At 41.6% G+C, this 12,356-nt stretch overlaps 1 protein-coding gene across 2 annotated transcripts in view; it reads right to left on the bottom strand.

The window, feature by feature from the left end:
* LOC132002552 (phospholipid-transporting ATPase IB) overlaps positions 1 to 12,356 on the bottom strand; it is a 606,778-nt gene that overhangs the window by 309,503 nt on the left and 284,919 nt on the right. For both annotated transcript variants that reach the window (XM_059377600.1, XM_059377601.1), the window contains one exon: positions 3,211 to 3,383. In XM_059377600.1, coding sequence (XP_059233583.1) covers positions 3,211 to 3,383 — 173 coding nt within the window. The remainder of the gene's footprint in view (positions 1 to 3,210; positions 3,384 to 12,356) is intronic.

Here is a 12,356-nt window from a genome sequence, read left to right as displayed (position 1 = left end):
TTTTGATTTCCCTTTGAAAAACCATGAAGTGAGAGCATGTTTGCTTTGATTTACAGTTTACCAGACTTTTCCATGTTGTTTCTTGTTGCTTGTTTCTGCTCACCGACGAGTCAGGGTAATGGCCCCTTGACCAACTTACAGTTGGCAGGGAGAGGGACTCCCTCACCATGACTTCTGGCTCTGGGTGGGACAGTGACAATCTCCAGGGCTGAGGACCTCACAGAAATCAGGGACCAACTCAGCAGCTTCACAAGACAGACACAGGAAACTACCAGAAAAGAGTGTTTCACCACAACGCCTCTCCTTCTTGCCATTTGCATGTCCCTGAGCTAAATTGCCCAAATGAGGCCCAGGAAAGAAAGTACAGTATCAGCTACTTAAAAAAGGGAGCCATTAGACGGGACACCAAAGCACAGAGTGAAAGAATAAACAGATACATTGGACTTCACCAAAATTAAAATCTTTTGTGCTGTCAACAGTACTTTCGTGAAGATGAAAAGATAGCCAATAGAATGGGAGAAAATATTTGTAAACCGTACTTCTGATAAGACACTTATATATTCAGCATACATAAAGAACTCATACAACTCAATAATAAAAAGACAAACAATCCAATTTAAAAATGGACTTGAACAGACATTGCTTCAAAGAATATATACAAATGGGGGCGCCTGGGTGGCTCAGTTGGTTAAGCATCGGCCTTCAGCTCAGCTCATGATCCAAGGGTTCTAGGATCAAGCCCCAAGCAGGGCTCCTTGCTCAGTTTGGAATCTGCTTCTCCCTCTCCCTCTGTGCGCTCTCACGTTCTCTCTCATTCTAGCTCTCACTCTTTCTCAAGTAAATAAAATCTTAAAAAAAAAAAAAAAAAAAAGAATATATACAAATGGCCAATAAGCACAAGAAAAGATGCTCAACATCATTAACCATGAGGAAAATGCAATCAAAACTATGGGACACCACTTTACAACCACTAGGCTAAACAATGAAAGAGACGGATAATAACCAATGGATAGATGCAGACAAACTAGAACACTCACAAACTGCTGGTGGGAATATAAAAGGGTATAGCCACTTTGGAAACCCGTCTGACAGTTCTTCAAGATATTAAACATAGACTTAGCAGCTGACCCAGCATTTCTACTCTTCAGTATGTACCCAAGAGAAATGAAAAGAGATGTCCATACAAAAACTTGTACGTGAATTGTCATAGCAGCATTATTCATAATGGTCAAAAAGCATAAACAATCCAAGATGGGTGACAAACAGTGGTAAAGCCATACAATGGAATATTATTCAGCTGGTAAGGAATGATGCAGATATATTCTACAACATGGCTGAACCTTGAAAACATTATGCTAAGTGAAAGAAATCAGAGAAAGACCACATCTTATATAGCTGCATTCATATGAAATGTCCCCAATTGGTAAATGTGTACAGACGAGCAAGCAGATTTGTGGTGGTTTAGTACTGAGGGAGGTTGGGGAGGGTGAAGGACGATGGGGATTGATTAATAATTCTTTTGGGGGTGATTAAAATATTCTAAAATTGGTTGCAGTGGTAAGTTACAAAACTTTCTGAATATCCTGAAAGCCATAGAACTATATACTCTAACTGGGTGAATTGTATGATATGTGAATTATATCTCAATAAAGTTGTTAAAAAAGAAGAGACCAAGACCATCATAAAACCAGGAAGCCTTTCATTTCCAGATACTTTGGTCATTCCTCACTATCCCAGGTCCCTTTCAGCTGCACCAAGTTTCCCGACTTAGAGGTAACATCAGGTTCTCATTCACCGCTTCAGACACATGTGAATTTGTTCCTTCCCCCCAAGGTCCTTGAACACCCTACAACCACAGCACAACAGCTCCATTCCTTTCTACCATGGAGCCTCCACCAGCCGCCACCGCAGCTCTCCTTGGCCTTGATGACATGTTCCAAATTCCAAAAAGGGATCAAGAGAGGAGGGTAAAATGAGAGAGAACTATCATGAGAAGACCGTTCAGTGTTCTGAATACAGAGATGTATTCATGGGGAAATGGCAACAATCATTTGGTCTCAAATAAGAACCACTGGGAGTGGGGAGCAAGGTTGGGGAGACAAAGGAGAGACTTCCCTAACAGCCCTCCCCCAGACTTACTGGCCGTCCCAAACAGGCAGTGTCATGAGAGGCCTGGGTAGAGAGGCACAGCAGATGATGTCACTAGGGACTTTTAGTAAGGCAGAAACAGCAAGACCATCTTGTCAATGTGACAGCCATTATTCTGAACAGACCATGATCGAATCCCCAACAGGACTTCCTAAAGTATTAATGCAGTGAGGAATTTAAAAGCATCCTGATAACTGACTTCTGACAAAATACCCAAGAAAACAATGTCCAAAAACTGTGTAACCATAAAATATAAGAGCAAGCACAAATGAGATTATGAACCCAATGGTATGGATTGTGCCTTTAACCATGTACCAGTTACTGCCTAACCACAGTGCTTTCCTAAATGGGCAGCTCTCCTCACACCTTTCAAGTTGTCTGCTGCGCAGTTCTGGTGGCGCTGCTCATCTTTCTAGTCGTTTTTTCTTTTTCTTTATGATTCTGACTCTCAAATCTCTATTAGAACCGGAACTCACACAGCCAGTGGGTCAATGGAATGTAGCAATGCCCACCCTCAAAAACCTTCCCAGATTTCATGAAAAAACAACAAATGTTCTTCACCTGAAACTAATGTAACATTGTATATTAAGTAGCTGAAATTAAAATAAAAACTTAAAAAACAAAACCCAACAAAGTTGTCTGGTCAGATCCTAACCCCAAAATTGGTATAGCACAGATCCAGCCAAAGCTCCTTCCTGAATGACTAGAAATATCCACTGTGTATCCCACAGGTCTTGGAAGTTGAGCTCAGATATGGAGAACCAAGGACCCAAGTTCAAAGGGCTCTTCCCTTTGCTCCTGGCAGCTTTATTCCAGTTAATCTTCCAGGAGAGAGGTCCTGGCTCTTCTTTTATCTTCTTGAAAGGTAAGAAACGAAACTGTAAAAACCACTAACTGCTTGCTCTCAAATCTGTGAATGGACAGTTCAACTACTATTTTTATTTTGCTTGTTTTTTAAATGAAACTTTACCCTTATAACTTCCATGCATTGTCTTTTTAAATAAAAACACAGGAGACAGCCATGTGGGAATGTGAACCCCCCCACAGCCTGCACATGCCTACCTGCAGCATATGACCGCTTTACAGGAGAGCGCCAAGTCCAGGAAGCTTCTTCTGACTTCAAAGGAGAGCGCGTACTTCAGGGTATGGCCATCGATGATGAGGGCCACGTCATTCTCCTTGCCCAACAGATTGCCAAGGTCAGTGCAGTGCTGTGTAATGGCTGCCCTTGTTGCCTGAAACAAGAGTTGTGGGGGAGGGGTCATGTTATTATGTGTTCAGTACATCAAAAAACAGAACTTAAGAAAAAAATCCAAAGTTCCTTAAAGTGAGAACATGCCCATTCTAATGTTAAACACAGAGTTCAATTTCATGTGAATATATATAAATGCACATTAACATTCCATCGAACTGCCTGGCAGGTCTGTTACGGGTAAAAACATCCCCATTAATGTTTTTTACATTTGATATTTACAATAACCTACTCTGGTTGCAGTCTAGGCTGAACTAGAACATCCAAATTCTTCTCCATTGGAAATTTAATTACTAAGGTTCTTATGGCGTTTTCTCCCTCCTCCTTTATACTACATACATATTATTCTTGGTGCTTCCTGAGCAGGAAACTCCATATACACAGATGTGTGATGGTGTTGTTTTTTTTTCTCAAAAGATAAAGTTGCTAAAATTTAAATGGCAAACATTTCTCAGTTTGCACAGATAATCTTTAAAGCCTCCAAACAGTATTAGGGGATATACACAAAAGATTAATTTCTATCCTCTGCTGATCTTCAGATTAAACCACTTCTCCCCTTGGGTCATCAGAAGAAGACACAAACTGATCAGTTTTTTCATGTTACAGAAAATATCTACTCAAATTAAACATTTTAAAACAGTATCTTTTAAGACATTACTACCAGTAAAGCAAGTACCTCGGTGTGATGTCTTAATCGGACACAATTAAAGCACAGAATTATTCTTTGGATTTAAAAAAAAAAAATAGTATGTCTGACTTCCAAGTGGGTTTATGATTATGACTAGTATATCTGGTTCAAATTTAAGAGTGAAATTTTTAGCTCTTAATAAAAAATATGGTTTAAGTTAATGAGGGGAGCACAAAAGTCTGCTGAAATTATTCTGTCTGGACAACTGTCCTTTGGCTATTAAACAAAATTTACATATAATTTATCCACCTGATCACATAAATTACCGTTTTAAAGAAATATGTCAAATGGACAGGAATCTTTCTACCTCTAGTTAAACTGAGGACCTGCTACTATCACAAAGGGAGGCATAAGTTCTATTGCCTTAATGCTCAGTTTTCATTCTCAACAAGAGACTTGAGACAACACTTAAGAGAAAGACGTATTTGAGGCATAACTATGGTCTAGAGCCCTGTTCTATACTCAGATGGCCCAGAGTCTGGTCCCAACTCTCTACTTATTACCTCTAGGACCTTGGGCAAATTACTCAGCCTCTTTAAACAGCAAGTCTTAAGTGTAAAACAGAGCTAAGAATAGGTACCTCATTGCACTTTTTGTTATGAACAAATGAGCTAATCGGTGCCACCTGCTTAACACTGGGCTGGGCACATAATAAGCGCTCAATGAAGCCCATTATTCCTCTGGTTACTATTTATGCATGAAGAATTCCCTACATCTAGGAAAATACACAGTGGTGCTACTTCAGGCGGTGGATAAATGTCATCACAGACAATGCCTTCTTTGTCAATGTAATAACAGAAGCATAATTGATAGAAGAGTGTCCTAAAAAGAAAAACTGACTTCTAGTAAAAATAAAGGAAACTTTATACTTTTTCACTCTTAATTAGTTGCATAATTCTGAATCTCAAACAAAACATCTATGTTTACCTTATCTGTGCAAACAGCCTGCCCTTTAGAACCTGGGTAGAAAAAAAAAATCCCACCTACTCAGGGAAATCCCGGTGTGGCCTCCTGGGTGTGCTCACCGGGGAGCCCAGACAAGTCTGGGCAATTCTGAGGTGTGTGCTTGCCAGGGGTCAATGCGTGGTGGACAGAAAAACCTCCTGGGAAATATTTTCCGCAAAAGGATGAGGCAAGCTCGGCCAATCTGGTCTGTGACCAACATGCCAGTCGTGGAGGCACAGTCTAGCCCAGTGTCCTTTACTCCCATTACCACCCCCTGGCTGTGGAATTAAGGAGGGAAGGTTGAAGAATACAGATCCCTGAGATACGGAACCCCCCCACCTGTGGCGTTTTTGTAAGGGGGCACAGTACAAATGAAGATATGCAGCAGTAGTGATATTATGAAGGGTACTTTCTCCACTTGGGGGTATTTCTGGCCCTCTCAGGAAGACGGACTGGACCCTTCTTCCTCAGCCCAAGTGTTGGCAGCCGCCCATCTGTCAGGTGTGTGAGGCTCTGGGGCACGAGCAGGGAGGGTGCCCAGCACTGAGATTGTGAACGACAGAAACGTGGTTCCTGAGACATGCACAATCTTCCCCTTCCCACCCAGGCAGTCATTCCACCAGTTGTGTAGGGAAGGACCTGAAAGGGAGCTGGGATTTCAACATGGGCAGGCAGGGACACAGTCACCCACATGGCCCCCTCTTCCTGACAGCCTCCGCTGCCACAGCCCACAGCGGCCTGGGGAACACGGAGGATATTAAGTTGAATCACTTTCAGGTTGAACCCGCAAAGTGTTATGGATGAAATCTTTATATCCCCCCAAAATTCAGACACTGAAACCCTAATCCCTAGTGCGATGGTATTTGGAGGCAGGGCTTTTGGGAGGTCATTAGATCACAGCAAGGAAGTACTCACAATATGATATCTCTAGTGCCCTTAATAAGAAGCTACAAGAGAGTTTCTCTCTTCCCTTTCTCTCTCGCCGCCTCACTCTGCTCTGCACCCCCCCCCCCCCAGCCACAGAAGGATTCAGCAGAAACACAGCCAGTCCATAAACCAGGAAGAGAGAGCCCTTGTCAGACAGTGGACCTGATGGCACCTTGATCTCAGACTTCCCAGCTATCAGAACCACAAGGAATCAATTTCTGGAAGCCACCTGGTCTATGGTGTTTTTGGTAGAGCGGACTGAGCAAAGACAAAAGACAACTCCTCGAGCCCACTTGTCATACGGCATGACTACTCTTGGCATAGTGGATATGGAGATTAAAACATGAGGCTTGAGACCACGTGACCACAACAACGTGAGAGCACACAGAGTGTGCAACAACCGCGCTCAAGTTTACTGTCTAATAAAATGTAGTAACTGCAGACAGTTACATGTGTAGTACTAAACATGGAAGAGAAGGTTGCTAGCATGTGGGGAGGGGGGTGGACAGCACAAGGCATCTTAGAGCGCGAGATACCCATGGAATGAAATGATGTCCCGAAGCTGTGCTGACCCGTCAGCTGTTAGAAACACAGTCATGCTATCCGGTTGCACAGAGAACATGAAACATTACTAAGTTGCTACGTGGGCCATCCCACTTCCTGGTACATTTTGCATTACATTTTCCTTTCCTTCTTTTTTTTCCCCCAATTTTTTAATTTAAATTCCAGTTAGTTAACATACAGTGTAATATTAATTTCAGGTGTAGAAGCCAACGATTCATCACTTCCATACAACAGCCAGTGCTCATCACGAGTGCCCTCCTTGACCCCATCACCTATCCCCCACCCCCCACCCCCCATCCAGCAACCCTCAGTTTGTTCTCTATAGTTAAGAGTCTGTTTTGTGGTTGATCCTTCTTCTTCCTCATATCCTATTCCTTTTGCTTGCAATGCTCTCTACTCCTCCCCTCCGTTCCTACCTGGATTGTCCTGTTCTCCTCTCGCATCATCTGCACAGAATCACACCTTTGCCTGTAAGACTGAACACCTCCCTCACCATTAAAACCTCTGCAGATCCATCCTCTTAACTGCACCCCTGACTTGTCTCCAGCCTCTACTTCAGTTTTAATTCCTGGGCTTCCAGTGCCCACTCAGCAATAATCTTTGATCCAACCCAGACTAGCTGGGTTCACTACACATGTGTGGCAGAATATAGGTCCCTTCTGTGTAGTTCTCAAGCAAGCCAATCGAAGGTATTACTATCACAAACAGTTCCTTATTCTCCAATGGACTATGATTCAAAAGTCTATTTGTAAGTTAGTTATTGGGCTCTTAGAATCTATTTTCCCAAAGGAACGATGTTACAAATTGTGGTTGGATCCCAGGGCCTGTTAATGCCTATTTAGCCTCATCGCTAAAATTTATACTGCAGTCTCTTATTTTAATAAAAAACCAATTACTGCAAGTTACAATGGACTTAGCTGTTATGAGGGGCATAGGGAGTTGGGACCAGGGGTTTCATTCCCAGAAAGATACAGAACATTCCAAAATCCTTCATTAGAATTTCCCTATTAGGTGTTAATAAAAAAAAATGTTTTTCCAGGTATTCATATGTGTCCTACAATTTTATTTTCCTTCACAATTAAAAACACGATTTACAGCCAAAGTGAGCAAGGTGCAACTCTAGACTGTTCCACAGCCACCTCTCCCTTGCTTGTGCTGTACGGGAACCCTGCATCTTTTACCAGCAAGCTCAGCAACTGCCTCGGCATTCCCAGCTTTTTAAACAAAATCATGTAAACACCATAGACAGTGCCACCCTTGAGCTTGGGAAATGGTTGTTCATCTGCTCACAGACTAGAGGTTCACGAGAAGTAAAGTTCAACCTGCTCAACTTTCGCACAGATGGGATCCTCAAGATGGTTCTACAGTGAGTTACTCCAGATTTAATAACTGGGAAAGATGAAGATTTCTAGAATCTGGATGCCTGTTTACCAATCGGTAGGTAGCAGGAATCTCTCCTCAAAATGAAACCACTCCAGCAACACTGAGATCTGTCAGGCAGGTGATCCTCTCCCTCTACGAGCTTGGCAGTGTCAAAAGGAATTTCTTAGACGCTGAGCTAGCAGCAGCTGCCTCCGACCCCACTTTGATGTTCTGCAAATTCCAACAGGTTCAGAGCTGATGATGCTGAAAGCCGGACAGTTCAAGTTTCATGAGCGGCAATTCAGCCAAATCTTACTTGGCCTTCACGAGCAAAGTCCCTTCTCCTGAATTAACCTCGGGCTAATGAGTATCTAACCATCATGCTCATCCATGGGTTCAAAATGGTTTTGTTGTTCTTCCGTTCCAGCCTCTCTTTTTCTTGTCCCTTGCCAACTGCCAGATGTGCCTTCTCTGACCACTACGTTCTACCATTCCTCCCATCATCCCCAGCGTCCAGGCTCCCAGACTAGCCACAGCGCCATTCTCCTTATTCAGGCCACTTTCATTTTTGCAGTATCATTTTCCTTTCCAGTACAATCACACCTCTTTCCTGACAGCATTAACACTCTCAATACTTTTGTATTTATAAATACTAGTGGACTCAAACATTTGTAAAGCTAAAGACAGAGCAAAAATCCACCAAACCTATAAGAGGCAAATAAAGGAGGTGGAGGCTGAAAACAAGAGAATTCTTCATGGCCCCTACAGACAGCTGCTGGTACCAGTGGAGCTGGTATCTTTTTGCTCTAGATTTTGCTTTGTTCTAATCTATGAATATCTCTAAAGTTCATTAAAAAGTAAGAGGAATCTCTGTTAAATGTGTAATGCTTCAAGGATTTCCTATGATACTTAATAATTTCAAGGAAGATGGGATGCTATCTCACAGCCATGGAGCAAACCTTTTTAAGAGATAAACTGGTGCCACCAAACACCTGTCTTGTACTCTCAGGTCACCTTCCACTGTCACCCTATCAGGCATTCTCTACACTAGCCATTCCACCTCCCACAGAATGTTTCTATTTCTGATTTAAAAAATTATTTATCTTTGCAGATTTCCCAATTTACTGAATTCTCTCAGTAACATATAAACTCTACAGAAGTTATGCTTTGGTTAATCATCTTCATTGAGTTAAAATTAACACACAATAAAGCTGAGTCATTTTCAATACACAGTTCAATGAGTTTAGGCAAAGGTGTGCAGTCCTGTAACCTCCTGTGTAACCAAGACACAGAACATTTCCATCACCACAAAACACTCCCTCCTGCCATCCTGCATGCAACCCCATCCCCCTCACCCAGTCCCTGGCAATCATCGGTTCACTCGGGTCACTGTAGTTCTGCCTTTTCTAGAATGCCATATAAATAGAATCAGACTTTACAGTCTTTTGTGTCTGGCCTATTCACTTAGCCTAAGGCTTGGTATTTCTGTGCTTATCAATTCCTTTTTGTTCCTGAGTGATAATTCACTGTATGAATATACCACAATCTGTTTAATTCATTCACCCATTATTGCACATCTGGTTATTTCTGGTTTTAGGATATTATGAATAATTCTATAAATATTTGTATACTGGTCTTTCCACGGACATATGCTCCTATCCTTTCCTGGGGAGATACCTAAGATTGGAATTACTTTGTCATGCCCCGCCCCCAGACACGCAGAGCAAGTGGAAGTCTAACTTCACAGAGACAGCGAGGCTCTTTCTAACAAAGGGATGTAGCTGTGGCATTTTGGTTTCTTACCGGTCCTGGTTGGTCCTCATCCTTGTCAACACCAGCACCATCAGTCTGTGTGATTCTAGCCACTCCCATGGGTGTGCCCTGTTGGATCTGGTAGTCTGCATTTGCATTTCCCAGATGGCTAATGGTGTTGAGTATTTTCTAATGCTTACAAATTAAATGAATTTGTCTGCTGGGATTTTAAGACATACGAGTAAGCGAGGTGGAATAATGCAAGTAGTACATGGGGGCCATCCCTGTGTAGGCTGATAACCTGAAAACACTGTGTACACAAAAGAGCCCCAAGACCCTCTCTACAGGAGAGCTGCGATATCCTATTTTTCAACTTCTGATTTGTACATCTCACATCTCTAAAAGATGTACATTTTCCTGAAAAGGCATCCTAGGCAGTGTGAGAAGAGCGATTAGGAGGTGGGGAATAGGGAAAAAAACTGGCAGCAGCTATTCATGAGCAAGTGTCATTTATTGGAAAAAAGAGAGTGCGACTCTTTATTCACATAGCCTCACTGCCATTTATCACAAGATGAGTTGACTAACAGTTGTGAGTAAGCTCAAGTCACTGAGGTCAAAAAATTCCCTGAAAATATGTACTCTCCTTTTCATGAAGGATATTACATAGCAAAGCTACTAGGCTTACTTAATTTTCTTTCAAAAAACTAGTATTTTGATTTCAGCACTAGGAATCCTTTTACATGCTAAATACATATATTCCTGAATAGCTGTATACAAGATCTCAAAAATAATGTGTATGTTTAGGAAGCACTGCTATTCCAATCTTGACTATGAATCTTAATTTTTTTTTTGCAATTTTTTAAAAAATGTGGAATTCTGGGGCTCCTGGGTGGTTCATTTGTTAGGCATCTGCCTTCGGCTTGAGTCATGGTCCCAGGGTCCTGTGATAGAGCCCTGCTTTGGGCTTTTTGCTCAGCAGGAAGTCTGCTTCTCCCTCTCTCACTCCCCCCGCTTGTATTCCCTTTCTCGCTGTCTCTCTCTCGCTCGTTCTGTCAAATAAATAAATAAAATATAATTTTTCAAAAAGTGGAATTTTAAAGTAGATAACCCTTTTTCTATAAGAAAACAATTTCTCAGTGTGACCCTCTTGCAAGAAGAAAGCAAAATCAGCATTTGTAAGTGATCAGTCAGCTGCTGTATAAAATGACCCTCCGTAATTCCATGGAACAGTTGCTTGTCACACATTTGTCCAGACTAGATCTCTGGGAGTCACTGTGTACTTTGGAGACACAGTGAATCACTGCCACGGCTGGTATCACAATAACTAGAAATAATTTTACTATGAACACAACCACTTCAGCTTAATTAATTGTCTGACCTTTTGGGATTTAAATTTTTAACTTTCATTGTATCAATGATATAGCCACTGCACTATTTTCTAAATCTTGGTTCCTGGAGTTATAATAAAGTACCCAGACCAAACACAATGATGGCCAAGTTTATAAATTTAAAAAGAAACTACTGCAGAAGATAATCTCGAGACAATTAAAATTTGCAGAGTTTTTAATGAACTACGTGGTTAGGGATATCAGATAAATTTTAGCAAACAAAAATAGAGTGCTATTGATCTCACACAGAAAGATAAACTACCAGCTGCAAACCCAAGATCTACATTTGGCTCACAGTGACAACTGCTGGTGTCTGTTACGTCATCACAGAAAGCATAGCAGAAGTAATGTAAAGTCTTTTCCATTCCTGAACAATTTATTTGCTGAAGGATAAAACCAGTTTCTTACAAAACATATGTTTCCTTTTTGAAGAACCCCTTATAGATGCCAGGTTAAAATAAAAAATGAACATACTAATCCTAGTTAATTTCCTGCTGGGACTTAAAGATTTGCCTATAATATTTCAATAATACAGCCACTGCACTTACTCCTGAAATGTTCTTGACTCTTAGAGGAATGAAAATGTGCCCAGACTGTGTTTAACTTCTGCAAACAACAAATGAAACAGTAAAAAAAAAAAAAAAAAAAAAAAAAAAATTCCAAATCCATGTATGGCAGCCGTAGGCTGTGTGAGGGAGTAACACGGCACTTGGAAGGTTGTAGCCACATAAAGAAAATGCGATCTTGGGCTACCCACTAGTACCTACTGAAGTAAAAAGACTATACATGAAGCACTAAGACTGGCTGCCACCCACAGTCCCCAGGCTGCTGCTGAGCCACCACAGGCAGGTTCTGGAAAGCACCTGTCAATGGGACCTCCTCAATTTTGCTTGAATCAGTAGGAGTTGGGAATACAGAGAGAGCTATGTGAGTGTAAAGAGCAGCTGTATACAAATCCTCTGCTATTTAGGGAGAAATTTCATGCTTATGTGCAACACTGTTAGCACATTTAAAACTGGGAATATTTACTAAATGACAGTCTCCAGTCAGTAAAGCCAGTGGCATACTTTATTATATAGATACAGATTTTTAAAATAACACTAAATAAATAAGCAAAAGGTGTAGAAAAAGTTCCATTTTTGCAGGAGACCACACTGAAGGATGAGCGAGGAGGAGCCCTCAGCACATACAACGGGCCAGAAGGCTCCCCCAAATTGTGCAGAATCCATAACCAACTAGGGGAGGGGAGGGTGGGCTTGGGGTCAGGCTAGAATATACTTCGCCATTCTCATCTCTAATCGGGCTAGCAAAGATTAAAGGTTGCCAAGAT

Source organism: Mustela nigripes, chromosome 15, assembly GCF_022355385.1.
Source record: "Mustela nigripes isolate SB6536 chromosome 15, MUSNIG.SB6536, whole genome shotgun sequence".
Classification (NCBI taxonomy): domain Eukaryota; kingdom Metazoa; phylum Chordata; class Mammalia; order Carnivora; family Mustelidae; genus Mustela; species Mustela nigripes.
The sequence above is the reverse complement of the archived record's forward strand: the minus strand, read 5'-3'. Positions and strand labels throughout refer to the sequence as shown.